This window comes from Marmota flaviventris, chromosome 1 (assembly GCF_047511675.1).
Source record: "Marmota flaviventris isolate mMarFla1 chromosome 1, mMarFla1.hap1, whole genome shotgun sequence".
Taxonomy (NCBI): Eukaryota; Metazoa; Chordata; class Mammalia; order Rodentia; family Sciuridae; genus Marmota; species Marmota flaviventris.
Genome location: NC_092498.1, coordinates 13,212,730 through 13,230,502, shown reverse-complemented (window position 1 = coordinate 13,230,502; position 17,773 = coordinate 13,212,730). Strand labels below are relative to the sequence as shown.

The 17,773-nt window shown below is 39.9% G+C and overlaps 1 protein-coding gene across 1 annotated transcript in view; it reads left to right on the top strand.

Annotated features, from left to right (window-relative positions):
- Positions 1-17,773, top strand: part of Mgam2 (maltase-glucoamylase 2 (putative)) — an 81,605-nt gene that overhangs the window by 23,421 nt on the left and 40,411 nt on the right. The window contains exons 14-22 of the mRNA XM_034635455.2: positions 590-707; positions 5,016-5,187; positions 5,732-5,848; positions 11,005-11,159; positions 11,304-11,388; positions 12,205-12,261; positions 13,329-13,453; positions 14,318-14,406; positions 15,166-15,215. Coding sequence (XP_034491346.2) covers positions 590-707; positions 5,016-5,187; positions 5,732-5,848; positions 11,005-11,159; positions 11,304-11,388; positions 12,205-12,261; positions 13,329-13,453; positions 14,318-14,406; positions 15,166-15,215 — 968 coding nt within the window. The remainder of the gene's footprint in view (positions 1-589; positions 708-5,015; positions 5,188-5,731; positions 5,849-11,004; positions 11,160-11,303; positions 11,389-12,204; positions 12,262-13,328; positions 13,454-14,317; positions 14,407-15,165; positions 15,216-17,773) is intronic.

Below are 17,773 nucleotides of genomic sequence, written 5' to 3'. Positions count from 1 at the left end.
ATGACTTCATGAAGGAAGATAAACATAGTCCTAGGTATGGGTCCATAAGGAGAAGAAAGGGAAGATAGAGATTGCAGGCCATTAAACAGTAAAGGCTGACCATTTTAGGCTTGGGAAAGGGAAAATACAGTAACAATGGAGATTCTCAGAGCCAGGATTTGGCTTTTAGTCATAAAACCACCCAAGTGCCATATCTAGCTTTTTGTTTTTAAAGTGTGACTGGGGCACTCATACCAGTATATTTACACTCAACTCTACTTGACTAAGTCTCTTCAGGTAAACAGTGTGTGCTATATGTTTAATCTCAGATTAACTGCACATTGCTCTGAGAAGGGTTTCCAGCTACCTCCACTCAACGCCATCCTTTATGAGCTCAAGGGAACACAAATTATTTTTAATGACCTCTGGGTGGTCAGTGTAGGCTCCCAATAGAAAGTGGTATTTAGGATAGAATTTAAGATCTACACAAGACGTTGTCAGGTGGAAATTGGTGGGGAAGTTACAGCAACCAGGAAGAAAAACATTGGGTGACTATTTTGTTAAAGTCGATTGATGGAGACTTGCCTTACTGATGGGTGTTTCCCCCCAGGCATTCTAGACCACTTACTGTTTGCAAGAACTCTCTGCATGGACACAGAGTTTTACTGGGGCCTTCACTATGACGTCCACAGCTTGTATGGCCACTCCATGGCAAGAGCCACACACTCGTAAGAACTCAATTTTCTCCCTCATTCCAGATTTGGGGAAGTGGGAGGTGGAGGATTTCTCTTGTGTTCCATAAGTATATTGTTCAAATATTGTTTTGAATACAAGCATATAGAAACTGTTCTAGCTGGGTACTTAAGAAGTTCTCTCCTACAAACCTTTGGTTTCTGTATCGGATTAATCTGGATTGCCTTATGGATCAGGGATTGATTTTAGCTAATAAAAATACAGGGTAACAAGATTTTACAGAGCATACTAAAATATTGTTTATGTGAAGTTCAGACTTATCTGAACTTATCTGAACAGACACACACACACATAATGTCCACACCACTACAACCACTACCATCACCACCACCACATCAGCACCATCAGCACCACCCATTATGAAAGTCTGTTAAGGAGACAGGTGTGTTCTGTAAAGCATTCCATCCTTCACCCACTTTGCCACATGAATTTTATTAAGGATAACTTTGCAAACTGATAAATAGCCCCTTTTACTCCACCCAATTTCTCTTTTGAAGATGATGAAATATAATCATTATAACCAAGATAGCAAGAAATTTGGGGTTCAACTTAAGAAAACTTTAATTTTAGATTTTCAGCAGAGATGGGGAAACCAAAATGCTGGAAGGGCTATTGGAGATCTTCCAGTGGCTCAGGGAAGAGCTAAAGTCTCAGTCTTCCTCTTGTTGTCTCCTGGTCTGGTATTTCTACAACGCCATTGTGGGGACAAAGGGGAGGGGACTTTGATGTGCTCATGGGACATGTCTCAGCCTTTATTTACCTCACTCAACTTTTCTGTGTCTGTGACACTTGAAGTCACAACTTCTCCTTTGAACCTGTTGTGTTAGTTCTTGAGACACAACTCTAGCTGGCATCTCTCTCTTTCCTGCTATTCCTTCTCACATCTGTGTCTGCATTTATCTGGATATTTTCTGTCTACTCTTTCAGGAATGAGTCTTAGAGATCAATCCTCAGGCTTCTCTTTCCATTCTCTGCTAGCACAGGGAATTTATTCCTTTCAATGGTTTTTACTTTACTTTACAATCTATAGTTCTGTATGAGATTCCTCCTTGATTTTCAGACACAAATATCCCAAACTACCTTCTGACCTTCTCTACTTGTATGTCTTATAGTACTTCTCACACCATTCACCTGGCTTTCTTCCACACTCTGGCTAATCATTTTTGAAACTCTTGAATTCCCTATCTTGGTTGGTAGCAATACCATCCTTATCTCCCAGACTCTCAAGTGAGAAACTTGGCATCATCCTTTTTCTAATGCCCTCATAAGAAATCAAATCAGCTCTTGATCTTTCTATTCTACTTTTGAAACACTACCATAACTATGTCCCATTTTATCCCCCAGCCACTTCTTAACTGAGGTCATCATCATCTCTCATGTAGATCATTCCACTTGATCTATGACCATTCTCCTTGACTTAATCCTTATCTCTAGTAAATTATCCTCTGCCCTCTCTAGAGTGTGATCCAAGGACCAGCAACGTCAGCATCAGCGGGGATGTACTGAAAGTGCCACATCTCAGACCTCTATCTAGAACTTGGGAATCAAAATCTTCATTTTAACCATGGGTGTATCGAATATGTGTTGAAGTTTTGAAAGTATTATTCTACACTGCTGTCAAAGTCATCTTTCTGAGAGGCTGAGTTTTCTCATTTCTTTGTCAATGTAAAATTTCTGACTTTTGTTTGATAAAATCCAATCCCTTAGTACAACCTGTAAGGTCCATCATAGTCTAATTATTATTTTTTTTGCATTCTTTGCACTCATACTTTATGCTATGGAATATATTGCTGCTTGTTTTTCCCAACTCTGAATGCTATTCATTTTTCCATGTGGTGCTTGCCCAGCACAAGATGGCCTTCCTTGTGCTGTCCATTTTGTGAACACATACGTATCTATAATATCTCACCTCAGATGTACAATCTGGAAAACTTCCTAACGTTTCTATGAAAATGCTGTTTCTCCTCTTTTGTACTACATTGTCACATATTGCAATATGGTTAATATGCAACAATATTATATCATAATTTTTAGATGGTCATTTCTTTTTTCCTGCTGAATAAATTCCTTGAGGGCAACCAACCTCTGTATCTTTAGTTTTGTGAATAGTGTGAGTTTTGAGGATATTTTGGTGGAACAGATATGAGAAAAGGAAGAGCAAGGTGCACACGCAGGGGACCTGATGAATTAGAGGTGAGACTGGGTCTGCTGTTTCCTAACACTATGCTGTCTTCAGGACTTTGCAGTACCCTGGATTGTCCAGGGGAGAGAGTTCTTGACCAGTAAATGCACAAATTTGATTCTCAGTGAAAGCAAAGTTCCAAAAAGAAGGATACCTATTTCTGATTTTATTATGTTCTCTTTCTTACTTTTTTCTTTCTCATACCACCTCCGTTGGAACATAAACTAGTGAGTAAGACTCAATTTTCTCATCTCTAAAATGAAAGATTTGAATCGATATTCCCAATAGTCCCTCCCTGTTATGATATATTCCAACTCTTAGATGCTTCTGTTTAAGAATGGGAGGTGGGAAGGCAAGTGACTAAATGGTCAGAAAGAGTCAGGAAAGCTTCAAATTGCTTTATTGCCCATGTCTTCATGTGATAAAGGTGCTATAAAATCTTGAATTTGTGGATTAATATATTTGAATAATTATGACTAATAGTTAAAATGTAACTGTGACTGATAAAGTAGAGGGGACTTTTCTAATTTCCCTGGGTTGGGCAGGATCACCTATATTCCCTGAGAACAGTGCAGATATATGGGACTTGGCCTTTGGACATGAGGCAGAGTTACATTTAAAAAGAGGCAAGATTTTTATTCAATGGGATCTGTACATCAGGAGAAGAGAAGTCATAGGTCTGATGTAGATTTCATGCAAACTTAACTGGAAGGATAGTTTGGGGACAATGGTTACTGGGCTCAGGGAGTGAAATTCACATTCCTCTAGGGTAAAATATCAGATCTTCCCAGAGATATGACCTGATTGTAAAAGGCCAGACCTGGAGGAGGGGAAAGAGAAACTTAAGGATCTCGAAAAGGCTTTTTCTTGGCCGGGAAGAACCTGACTGCTATCTAATCTGGGTTACCATAATGGCCTGCCTCTAACCATAACCTGAGCCACGTCCATATCTGTTTCAGTTTCAGTCTAAGTGGGTTGAATGTGTTTCTTTCATGATCAATAATTGCAGAGTGCAATAAACCTCCAGCCAGGGGTAAAAAGGGTGAAGTGTCTGAAAGTCTATGCCAAGAGGAAGTGAAGACAGAGTTCCAACCTGAACTGGCATTGTGCTACACAAGATTGAGGTGGGCAGCAAGGCATGGAATCCAGGGATGTTAGAAAAACTGTCTGGAGAGAGAGGATGGGTCCAACAACCTAACACACAGTTACAATATATTGTCAATCAAAGGGTTTGGACCAAAGCCTGATCCAACAAGATGGAGAAAGCATAGTCAGGAGGACAGGAGCCTGGAGAAATTCTTTTGGGGTTACAAGAGAGTGGTTTTCACAGTCTTATATGAGATGTAAAATCTTTCTCAGAAGTGGGAAAGGAGCTGGGTACAGTGGTGCACACCTGTAATCACAGTGGCTTGGAAGCCTGAGGCAGGAGGATCATGAGTTCAACGTCCGCCTCGGCAAGAGCAAGGTGCTAAGCAATTCAGTGAGATCCTGTCTCTAAATAAGAAATAGGGAAATTGCATGGAAATGGAAGGAGACCCTCAGGGTTATACAAAATTTCATACAAGAGGAAGTGAGGGGAAAGGGGAAAATAATACAAGGGGGAGAAATGAATGACAGTAGAGGGGGTAGAGAAAGAAGAGGGGAGGGGAGGGGAGGGGGGATAGTAGAGGATAGGAAAGGCAGCAGAATACAACAGACACTAGTATGGCAATATGTAAATCAATGGATGTGTAACTGATGTGATTCTGCAATTTGTATACGGGGTAAAAATGGGAGCTCATAACCCACTTGAATCAAAGTGTGAAATATGATATATCAAGAACTATGTAATGTTTTGAACAACCAACAATAAAAAAATTAAAAAAAAAAAGAAATAGGGTTGGGGGTGCGGCTCAGTGGTCGAGTGCCCTGAGTTCAATCGCCAGTACAAAAAAAGAAGTGGGAAAGGAGCTCTTAAAAAGGCTGGTCTGCTTACACACCTAGTTTTTGATATCCTGAGGTTTTATTTCAGTTTGGTTGGAAAGACTGTTACTTCCCACGAGGCAAGGTGGGTTCTAAATGCACTCACACCTCACACTCAACTGAATGCATTCTTTTTCAGGGCCATGGAGACTATCTTCTCCAATAACAGGAGCTTCATCTTATCCCGTTCTACTTTCGCTGGATCTGGTAAATTTGCTGCTCATTGGCTGGGGGACAATGCGGCTACATGGGATGATCTCCGATGGTCCATCCCTGGTATCCTTGAATTCAACCTATTTGGCATCCCCATGGTGAGCCTCATTCCTAGCCAAGGAACTTCAACCCTTTGTCCTTGGACACTCCTTCCATTATCAGTCTTTGAGGGTCTTTGAAAAACTAAGGAACACATGTCTTTTGAGATATGTATTGGAAAAAATAAATTTCTCTGGGTGGTGTAAGCTGTCTTCTGAAGATAGGATGTTAAAAATTGATCATTGTGTTGTCACCCATGGAGTCTCTGGAGATGGGAAAGAGATACCATGAGTGAACTGCATTAGTATCACAGAAAATAATCCCACCAGGAGAGCATCAGTGAATAGGGAAGAATGAAACTGGGGACTGAATGTTGAGGAAGAGTCCTCTATATAGGGACCATGATCAATGTCACCAGTCAGTCTGCTCAGTCTATCCTGTGATACACACTTTGTTTCTCTCATTTGTCTGTGGTCTTGCCCTGGGACTATGGAATCTCTAATGCCAATGTGATATTTCCTTTTTCTTTATCATAGAAGTACACAGTCAGTGCTTTTACCTCTCTCAGTGACTAACATTTTGGTCTGTGTGCTGATTCTCCAGGTAGGTGCCAACATCTGTGGTTATAAAGAAAACGTCACAGAGGAGCTCTGCAGAAGGTGGATGCAACTTGGAGCATTTTATCCACTATCAAGGAATCACAATGGGCCTGGGTTCAGGGTAAGATCTCCCGGAGAAGTGGCGGAGAAGTTATTGTCTCATTTGTTTGTTTTCAAAGAGGGGTTGAGGGAGAGTCTATAGTTAACCCTCACTACAGAAAAAGGATAGGTAAATCTTACAAGATACACCTGAAACACAGGGTATCAGGGTAAGAGTGGGTGGGAAGGGGCATGCATATATATTAAATGATTTTATTGTTGGAAACTCACCCACAAAAGTGAGAAAATTGGTTAAAGCTTCTATAGTGCTTCTGTCACCTTTGTTGTCCCCTTACAGGAGCTGAGACAATTGGAGTTCATTAGAATCTTACTTTGTTTAATAAAATGGAAACCACTCATAGATATGGTAGAGAAAAGGAGAAGGATTTAGGGTCAGGCAGACCAGTGATCTGAAATACTTTTTCACTTTGTATGTTTTTATGAATAGTTTGGAAGAACACCTCTCTACTACTTCCCATGATTCATGCAACCTTTATCCTTTTCCATCTTTTAAGTGTGGGTGATTCTTGGATTGAACCCAGGGATGCTTGGGTGATTCTTGGATTGAACCCAGGGATGCTTTACCACTGAGCTGTATCCCCAGCCCTTTTTAGTTTTTATTTTTTTTAGTTGTATATGGACACAATACCTTTATTTTATTTATTTATTTTATGTGGTGATGAGGATCGAACCCAGTGCCTCATACTTGTGAGATAAGTGATCTGCCACTGAGCCCCAACCCCAGCCCTAGTTTTTATTCTTGAGACAGGGTCTTGATAAGTTGCCAAGGCTAGAAATGGACTTGCCATCTTCCTTCAGCCTCATGAGTGGGATTACAAAATGATATTTTTGATGGGCAAGTATGTAGAAGTGGCTTCAGAGTCCCTCTTAAGGAGATGTTTATAATCATAGCAGAAATAAGCAAGGTGGGTTGTCCTTTGTTTTAACGAAATAATCTGCAAGTGAAATATTTCAAGTTGAGTGGGTTCACATTTAGTAGTCTCATTACAGTCATGTCCTAGCAATCATTTTATCTCCAACTCCTGACTTTGTACAGTGACGGTCTCTAACCTGGAAGAACTAACCATTGTTTTAGTCAACTTTTTCATCACTGTGACCAAAAGACCTGACAAGAACAAATAGAGGAGGAAAAACTCATTTGGGGCTCATAGTTTCAGAGGTTTCAGTCCATAAACAGCTGACTCCATTGCTCTAGGCCTAAGGTGAAGCTTCATGGAGGAAAGGTGTGGAAGAGCAGAGCAGCTCAGGACGTGGCCACAAGGAAACAGGGAGCACTCCCCTCAAAAAGACCAATATATTCCCCAGCGTGCCCCCAATGACCTGCCTCCTCTGGCCACACCCTAACCGCCTACTGTTACCCCTCAGTTAATCCACTGAGCTGGATCAATGCACTGATTAGGTTAAGGCTCTCATAACCCAATCATTTTACTTGTCCACTTCCTTGCAGTGTCTGACACGTGAGCTTTCCGGGGAAACCTCATATCTAAACTCTAACAACTGTCAACCCTCCAACACATTTTATCCCTGGCTTTCCTAGCCGCTTGTGGTCTAGAGAGAGATGAATTATTTCTGAATGTTCAAGAAGGTGGCTGGGAGCACAGAAGGCAGGTGCTCTTCACAAAGAGATGGACTGAAATGACTTAGATAAGAGCACTCAGCTCACCAAGATGGCTAGATTAGAATGTTAGCTTGCTTTCTCATATGCTACCTCTTTTCAATAGGATTGTAATAAGAGCTACACATGCCAGTCTAACATTAAGTTTAGAAAGTAAAAAGAAACAGGGAATATCTTAAATGTATTTTACGTAATGCAATATACAAAACATTATCAACCTGTTTTACATAAGCTATTATTTTTTAATTTTAATTTGTTATATATGACAGCAGATATATTGCAGTTCGTATTACACATATAGAACATAATTTTTTATATCTTTGGTTGTACACAAAGTAGAGTCACACCATTTGTGTCTTCATACATGTATTTATGGTAATGATGTCTACCTCATTCCACCGTCTTTCCTACCCCCATGCCTACTCTCTTCCCCTCCCTCCCTTTTGCCCTATCTAGAATTTATCTAATCCTCTCATGACCCCCCAATCACATTATGAATTAGCATCCTGAAATCAGAGAAAACATTCAGCATTTGGTTTTTTTGGGACTGGCTAATTCACTTAGCACTATATTCTCCAACTCCATCCATTCACCTGCAAATACCATGATTTTATTCTTTTTTTAAATTTATATACTGAATAATGTTCCATTGTGTATATATACCACATTTTCTTTATCCATTCATCTACTGAAGGGTACTTAGGTTGGTTCCTTGGTTCCACAGTTTAGCTATTGTGAATTGTGCTGCTATAAACATTGATGTGGCTGTGTCCCTGTAGTATGTTGTTTTTAAGTCCTTTGGATATAGACCGAGGAGTGGGATATCTGGGTCAAATGGTGGTTCCACTCCCAGTTTTCCAAGGATTCTCCATACTGCTTTACATATTGGCTGTACCAATCTGCAGTCCCACCAGCAATGAATGAGTATTCCTCCCACCCCCCATATCCTCGCCAACACTTATTATTGTTTTTATTCTGCCATTTTGACTGGAGTGAGATGAAATCTTAGGGTAGTTTTCATTTGCATTTCTCTAATTGCTAAAGATGTTGAACATTTTTTCATATATTTGTTGATTGATTATATATCATCTTCTGAGAAGTGTCTGTTCAGTTCCTTGGCCTATTTATTGATTGGGTTATTTGTTATTTTGGTGTTAAGATTTTTAAGTTCTTTTTATATCCTAGAGATTAGTGCTTATCTGATGTGTGTGTGGTAAAAATTTGTTCCCAAATTGTAGGCTCTCTATTCACCTCACTTATTGTTTCTTTTGCTGAGAAGAAGCTTTTTAGTTTGAATTTATCCCATTTATTGATTTTTGATATTAATTCTTGCACAATAGGAGTCTTATTAAGGAAGTTGGGGCCTAATCTGACATGATGGAGGTTTGGGCCTACTTTTTCTTCTAATAGACGCAGGGTCTCTGGTTCAATTCCTAGGTCTTTGATCCACTTTGATTTTTTTTGTGTGTGCATGGTGAGAGATAGGGGTTGAAAAGATAGTCTCTTCAACAAATGGTGCTGGGAAAACTGGAAATCCATATACAAAAACTATTATTAATGAGGTATTTTATATCCCTTTCTATCAAGCCTTCAAAATTCAGTGTATATTTTTACAACTTAATTTGTATTAGTTAAATTTTTAGCAGTTGAAGTAAAACAATTCTATCAAAACAATGAAGCTTTGTTTAATGGAAACTATGTTACATTGATTCAGTGTTTAGATTTATATTTAAATCGGCCATAAACAAATAAAATTAAAAGTTCAGTTTCTCAGTCTTATTGACCACATTTCAAGTGTCCAGTAGACATGTGGTTCATGGCTACCACAGTGAACAGCACAGTTCTAGACTTTCTCAGTTGGAAACCAAGGAGGTGGAGGCTGTGGAGTACTGGTTTTTTGTGTGTGTTTGGCCTCAGGGTTCTTATGAGCCCCATACTGAATACATAGAATAGTTCTATTTGCAGAGCACGAACAAAGGAAAGCAGTGAATTCAGGTAATTTCCTCCAAAATTTACTCCCAGTGATACCACTGGTTACTGGTGATGAGTCCTGCTTCCCCATGTGTTGAAGTTTGAGCATTAGAGAAGCACGCCGAGGCAAGGGTATAAAGCAGGGTTTATTTATAAAGGGGTAACATAGACTTCTCCCAGGAGGGAGGAGGGGGCCATAGCTGGTACCCTGGTATCCCGAGAAGTGAAGGTGTTTTGCGTTTTTATATGTCCTAGGCTTCCTTTGTTCTCCTGCTCTCTTCCCTTTATCTTTCTCCTTTCTGTGTATGTGACTAGGCCCAGGAAATGCTCAGTGGGATGGCCAAAGGTGAAGAGGCTGGGAGGAGTGATCCAGGCAGGAGGGGGGGCCCAGGGCAAATTAATTAGCAATTTTTACAACTCCCTGTAGGGAGGGACAATTCTTGGGACTGGTAACCTTAGCAACAGGCTGGAGCAGGGGCACCTTTCTTGATAAGGATGGAGAAAGAGCTATGAAGGAATTAACATTTTGATCCCTCCATTTCCTGGATCTGACCCTCTCCTGTCTGCCTGTCTAATTCTGGCTTTACCAGTCATATGTTTCCAGATGACAGGTCTAAATATGACATGCAAAACTTTTACATCTTCCAAATTTTAATGAAATTATTACAAAATGAGTGCCAACCATTGATGGAAAATTTCTGTCTCTGGGTGGTAAGAAGAGTAGATTTCTCTTCTAATGGGTTCCTTTCTTGCTCTTGGAAAAAATCTGCTAAAATCTGGCCTTGTGGTTTCTTCACACCTTATACATCTAAGAACAAATAGAGGTCATTATCTTCAGGCTAGAGAAAATAAAATAAGTTGTGATGGCGAAAATATGACAGATGAAACTATATAATATTTTAAATTGGATTTTTTTAATTCTTCTATTGTTTCTTATTTTTTTATTATTAGTTGTTCAAAACATTACAAAGCTCTTGACATATCATATTTAATACATTTGATTCAAGAGGATTATGAACTCCCGTTTTAATCCCGTATACAGATTGCAGAATCTGGAAAATTTGTTAAAATACATGAAAAGAAAAAATGAATTATAGATCATGGTGGTAAGCAGTATGGCTAGGGAAATGGATTTAAAATTATTTTAGTAGTGCAACTCAGTTTAGTACAATTTGTTATTATTATCTTCCAAATAAATATTATAAAAACCCTCAATAAATAAGAGCAGTTTTGGGGGGAGCAGGGCCCACTGCAGCCCCTTTATGTCCATTGCAACTCTGTGGGCTTCTTGGCCACCGGGGCGGCTCTTGTCTGCCCTCAGAAGACAAGTGCCAAATGAAAGTTCTGCCACCTGCTTGCAATTCCACATTGAGGAAGTCCTGTGACCTTTGATGGTGCTTCCTTAGCTGCACAACGAAGGAGTGGGGTCAAGAATCTTTCAGTTATGGAAATGCTTTGATGTCCTCCAAGTTGGGGAACATTGCTCCTGTCACCTGGGAAAACCAGTCACAAAGGGATTTTTAAATGGTGATGGAAAAAACAACTCAGTCATTGCTTCCATTTTCTTCTAGGACCAGGATCCTGCTGCCTTTGGTTCTGAGTCCCTGCTGCTGAATTCCTCCAGACATTATCTGAACATCCGATACACTCTGCTGCCCTATCTCTACACCCTCTTCTACCGCGCTCACACCCAGGGGCAGACAGTAGCAAGGCCCCTGTTACATGAGTGAGTTTCCTAACCCTCAGAGAACCCCCTTCAGATAGCCGTCTCATTTGTCTTGTTAATGGGAACAAGGTGAGTTAGGACACGTCAGGTGCTCTTGTCTTGTGCTGGGAATTGTGCATGCCTCACCGAGTCTCTCTTTTCTAGGTTCTACCAGGACCCAGCCACGTGGGAAGTGCATGAGCAGTTCTTGTGGGGGCCTGGACTCCTCATCACACCTGTCCTGTATGAAGTATGTTTGTAACCTGAACGACGGGGTGGGATATCACTCTTGTCCTTGTTGCATTCCAGCTGAATGAACCAGGTCCTGAGCATCTATGATTGTATTTAAATCTGACTATGTATATAAATAAGAGAGACCATAACGGTTTAGAAATAGGAAAAGAGTATTCTTGGTTCATTGACCCACCAAGGAAAACGATTTTCATCTTGAAAAATTGCCTCACAACCTGTGTCATTAGACATTCAGGATGGCATTGACGTGGGTTTTAAATACCTTGGTGTGTGTGGATGCTGACATGTGTGTTTCCTGATATCCAGAAGGGTGTGCTTTGGGGTTGGGCTGAGAAGAAAGTTTGGATATGTTGAAGAGCAGGGAGGGAAAACAGAGGGATGGTCAAAGGTGGGAGTGTTACTCTGAGGTCCCTGCATGGAGGACCACCTGCATTTTCCTGAAGTGTGACTTGGGGCAGGGCTGAGTGGGGAAGGTCAGGGAAGGATCAGACTTGAGTACACCTGCTTATAAACACATGAGCTGGGTTTTTGTTTTGGGAGTCTGGCTGGCTCATCTCCACCCAGCATGACTCAGTGTATGAACTTTCTATGCTTTTCCTAGAAAATGCACAAGCATTACAGACTTAATTTCTAAATACAACCCTGCTTTGAATAAACTGCCCAACCTCTCGGGATTTCTGTAGTTTTTATTAGTGGAGTGGATGATCCCCGCTGTCTCCCAGGGTTGTTCAAATGATGACGTGCAGTGATGTGGAGGCGTTGGGTAAACTGTAAAGTGGGATGCTACCCTTGCTTTTCCTTTTCATTTCCCTAGGGAGCAGACCAAGTAAGAGCATACATTCCAGATGCCACCTGGTATGACTACGAGACAGTAAGTGCAGTGACTCCAATTGTCTCAGAAATTGCCTCTGGCAGAGAGCAATTATATGCCAGCAGTCTTGAGGGCTTGGGGTAGGATAATCATATGAGGTTTTACATTTAATTGATTGTGGGTACATTCAGGATGGTATAACAAAATACCTTACACTGGGTAATTTGTAAACAACCAAGATCTATCACTCAAGTTCTAGAGGCTGGAAAGTCCAAGATGGAGGCAATAGGAGAGGCAGTGTCTGGTGGGGGCTCACTCTTCTTCATTGATGGCACTTCTCACTGAGCCCTCTTGACTGAAGCACTTACCCAAATGCCCCACCTCTTAATATCACCACAAAAGGGTATTAGGTTACAAAATATGAGTTTCAGGAGGACATTGACACTACGATCATAGTAGAAGACTTTTTAAAATGTACAGTGAAATAATTTGAATAGCTGGAGTAGGTTTTTTGGAAATTTACTCTTTAATTCTTGGACCTGTGCAGTTATTGGCCTTTATCTGTGATAATATAAAGAACTCAAGCTCAGTTGGGGGAATTGTGGTGTGTTAGTCAGTTTTCTGTTACTATAACAAGTGCACCAAATTATCCCCTTATAAAGAGAAAAGGTTTATTTCAGCTGTAGTTTCAGAGGTTCTAGTCCATGATTAATTGGCCTTATGCTTTGGGCCTGTGATGGCACCTCTCAACTCATGGCCAGAAAGTGAAAGAGAGAAAAAGAAGAGGTAGAGACCTTTAAGTTTACACCAACAATGCCCTAAAACCTCTCACCAAGGCGGCCCCCACCTACTAAAAGTTTCCACCACCTACTAATAGCTCCATGCTGGAACCAAACCTTTAACACGTGGACCTTTGGGAACATCCTGATTCCAAGTGCGTTGTACAGTGTGGTATGCCGTAAAGGAAGGGTGTGGATTGGAGTCTCAGCTCTGCTCTCTATATACCTCAAGAAAGTCACTTCATTTTGGAAGTCTCCATTTTTCTCTTCTTTAAAATGAGGCAATTGAACTGGATGATCTCCAAGGTTCTTCGTAGTCCTCACGTTCTGTTTCCTTTTGTGGATTAGGGAGATGCCATCCAGTGGAGAAAGCAGTTTGTGGATATGCTACTCCCAGGTGACAGAATTGGGCTTCACCTTCGAGGAGGCTACATATTTCCCATCCAGCAGCCGAACACAACCACAGAAACCAGGTAAGTAAGCTCTTGTGTCTTCTAGGACATGACTACTTTGGTGCTCTAGTGGGACATGGCATTATGAGGGAGACAGTAGAGGCCGAGAGCAGGTGGACAAGGAAATAGTGCCAGGAAGCAGTCTTCCCCTCCTCCTTTCAAAGTTGGCTCCAAATTGTCCTCTGAGTCCTCATTGGGCAGTAGCAAATGTAGCCTCAGTTCCTTTACATTTTCTATAGTTCTTTACACTTGTATTAAATTAAATTATAGGGATAAGCAAAATAATAATCCATGAGGATTTCCCTCTGGCCAGAAATTATCCTCAGGTAAATCCCCTATTGTGTGGGAGAACACAAATTCAGAAGGAGATAAAGGGTGATCGCGTGAATGTCAACATAGCTTCGAGTTCAGGAGCTCAGATTCTGGAGACAGACCTGAGTTCAAGTCCTGGCTCTGCAATATATATATACCCTGGGCACCTCACTTTTCTGTACTTATGCTTTTCATTGGTAAACTGGGGAGGATGATAGTCTGACTTTTTAGCATGGCTGTGATTGTTAAATGGATTGATACAGATGACAATGCATGTAGGATATTTACAAGAGTGCCTGTCACATGGTAAGCACCCAATACATATTCACTGTTAGGCTTATTGCAAACCAACTTCCAGCAGGCACTGCGTCCCTCCACCAGTCAATCTTACGATCACTCTACTAACTTCTGCTGTCTGCCTACACCCAACTTCCATGTTTGCACACAATGTTAGGATCTACTAAGTTTCTGGGGTGGACTCTGGGAGGATCTGTCCCTGGGACATCAAGGGGTCTGGTCTCACATGGATCCCTCTCTTCTTCATTCTCTGAAACTGGGAACTACTTTTCTCAGCCGGAAGAATTCCCTGGGACTCATTGTCGCCTTGGACTATAAGAGAGAAGCCAAGGGAGAGCTGTACTGGGATGACGGTGTGACTAAAGGTACACTTCCTCCTGGGGCCATCTCTGTGGCCCTCAGTGGGAGCGAATTACTGAAGGCTGCCCAGTAAGGCACTCTTATCATGCTGTTTATTTCTGTAGCTTATAATTATTGAGTGAGAACTCATTCTGATAGGTTCCGTTAGCCACATACAGTGCATAAATGACTTCAAAATGTCCAACTTCTGTGTTTTGGACCCTTCCAAAGCAACAGACATCAGTTTGTTTAGTTTACTTATTCTCTTCTCTGGATATCATCATTTATACAAAGCAATACATTTTGCTTAAATCTTTGTAAAGTACAGATTCAGTCACTCTTGAGGCAGATGAGTCTAGTTTGTGTAGTGTGCTTTTACATTTTAAGCTTTTCATATGAATGCCTCACAAGTTTTTAGCCAGGGATTATATAAAAATTCCACCTTGAATGAAGTCATAACTGTTAATATTTATTTGCTATTTAGTAATACATAATAAACAAGACATATGCACAAGAATGTGATATAAAATGTACCTTGGGAAAGCCATATTCTAGCAGGATATGTATTAAGCAAGTGGATAACTATAATGCAATTCAAACTGTATTAAATTCCAGCAGAACAGTACCACAAAGAGTAATAAGAATTCATAGAAAGTGCTCCAAGAAACTTCTGTGGCTGTTGACAAAAATGTGCAGATTAGATGCAAAGGTATTTCAGGTAAAGAGAAAAGCTAGACTCCTCTGCTGCCCACGGTGATGGACCTGCATCTATCTTTCTCTTTCAGATGCTGTAACTAATAATATGTATATTCTGTATGATTTCTCTGTTACTTCTGTAAGTACTATTTTCATGAAACACACACACACTTGATGCTCCTTGCTGAGGTTGCTGTTTGAGTTTTTGGTGTTCTATAGATGCTTGGTCACATAAAATAGCAACGTTTGACTGTATGTCCTAGAAAGGATTTGAGATAACACTGAAGTGTTTAATCTGTGTCAGATGTATAATAAGCTCCGAAAAAATTCTGAGTTGTGTGCAGAATATATATATATATATATATATATATATATATATATATATATATATATATATATATATATATAAAATATCATTGCATTTGATTTAGGTGACTAGTCAGGACTTCTAAGATGTGTCCTTCAGAGGGGTGCAAGAGTGTGTGGGATACAGTGTGGTTGATGAGTGAAGTGCTTTGTTGAGGTTCTCTTTTCCTTCTGAGCCCCTAAAACTTGCCTTTGAGCACAGGCATCCAGTGGTGGCTTAAAAAGTTTGGAAAGTACAGAACATCACTTGCCTCCCTCCATTTCCCAAGGGCCTGAGGAGAGGGAAAAGCCACAAGGCTGATAGAAAGTGGGAGAATTCTAATTTGGTTTTCTTGGAAGTCCAATTATGTGTGTACAGATATTTCTCTTGTAAGGATCTCTATCTTTTTTTTTTTTTCTTTTCTTATAAATTTTCTCTTTTCTTATAAATCCACAATTTTTTAAAAAAATTAAACTTACATTTTGAGATAAAGATCCCTATGCAGTTATAATACATAACACTATGCTACCATGCACCTTGTACACAGTTCCTTTAATCTTATAGAATTGTTGAATAATTTTACAGCCAGGTTATTGGCATTGATTCTTTCAAAACATAGAGCATCTCCATCACTACAAAGATCCCTCTTCTTTCCCTTTTATAGCCATACCCACCTGCCTCCTTCTGTAGTCCCTGGCAGCCAATAATCTGTTCCCATTTCTGTAATTTTGTTCTTCTAAGAATCTTATGTAAATGGAATTAGGTAGTATATGTAAATTTGGAAATTTGCTTTTTCATTTATCATAATCTTCTCAAAATTCTTCCATGTTGTCATATTATTTATATATGAGTAGTTTCCAGGTATTATTCATTTGATAAAGGGAATCTGGAATATACCCATATATAGGTTGGCACTGGGACTTGAGCATCTCATGTCATGGGCTATTCTAAATAAATAAAACTGCTAAGGAAATTCATGTACAGATTTTATCTAAAATAGAACTTTTCATTTCTTTGAGACAAATGCCCAAGAGTCCAGTTTCTGGGTCTTTTATTTGTCCATGTTTAGTTTTTGTTGTTGTTGTTGGTGGTGGTGATGTTTTATTTGTTTTTGGTACCAAGAATTAAACTCAGGGACACTCAACCACTGAGACACATCCCTAGCCCTTTTTATATTTTATTTAGAGACAGGGCTCGCTGAGTTGCTTAGAGCCTTGCTAAGTTGCTGAGGCTGGCTTTGAACTCATGATCCTCCTGCCTCAGCCTTCCAAGCCACTGGGATTACAGGTGTGCCCCACGGTGCCTGGCCCATGTTCAGTTTTATAAGAAACCTCCAAACTGTTTTCCAAAGTGGAAGGGCTGCTTTGCATTTCTACCAGCAAGATATGAATGACCTAGTATCTGCATAATCACCTGCACTTGATGTTGTTGCTATTTTTCATTTTAGCTATTCTGAAAAGTGTGTGATGATATCTCATTGCAGCTTTAATTTGTACTTCTCTAATGTCTAATGATGTTGGTCTGTTTGCCATTTTGTAAATTCTTTTCAATGAAATGTTTGTTTGATTCTTTGCCCAAATTCTAATTGAATTATTTTGTCATTTAAAAAGAATATTTTTACTTGTAGATGGATCCAATACCTTTATTTTCTTTATTTATTTTTATGTGGTGCCAAGGATCGAACCCAGTGCCTCACATGTGCTAGGAAAGTGCTCTATCACTGAGCCACAACCACAGCCCTTGACATTATTTTTTTAACGGTTCAGTTTTGAGAGTTCTTACATATTTTCAATATCAGTCCTTTGTCAAACACGAAGTTTAGCAATACTTTTTCTCTTAGTAGTCTTTCACAAAGCAAATTTAAAATTTTTGATAAGTCTAATTTCTCATTATATTTTTTATAGATTATGCTCTTGGTATAATATCTAAGAATATTTTTTTCTAAGAATCTTTTACTGGCCATAGATACTCGGTATTTTCCTCCTATATTTTTTTTCTAAAGATTTTAAAATTTTAACTTTTACATTTAAGTCCGTGTTCTGTTTGATCCATTTTGATTTAGGCCAGGTTCAACATTTTGCCTGTGCACACCCAGCTGCCCTCTCACCCTTGTTGAGTTGGCCATCCTTTCTCTCTTGTGTAGCCATTGAACCTCGGTCAGGTATCAGGCACATTATGTGGGACTTCTTTGCAACCATCCAAGTGTCCCTTTGCTCTTTAGTGTTCAGTCCCACTTTCTTTGTTGAACTCAGCTCTGTTGCTTTTAAACTCTGGCTCCCTAAATTAGTTATCTAATTTCTTTGTGTTTCAGTGTTCTCATCTAAAAAAATGGGGATAATTATAATTTTGAC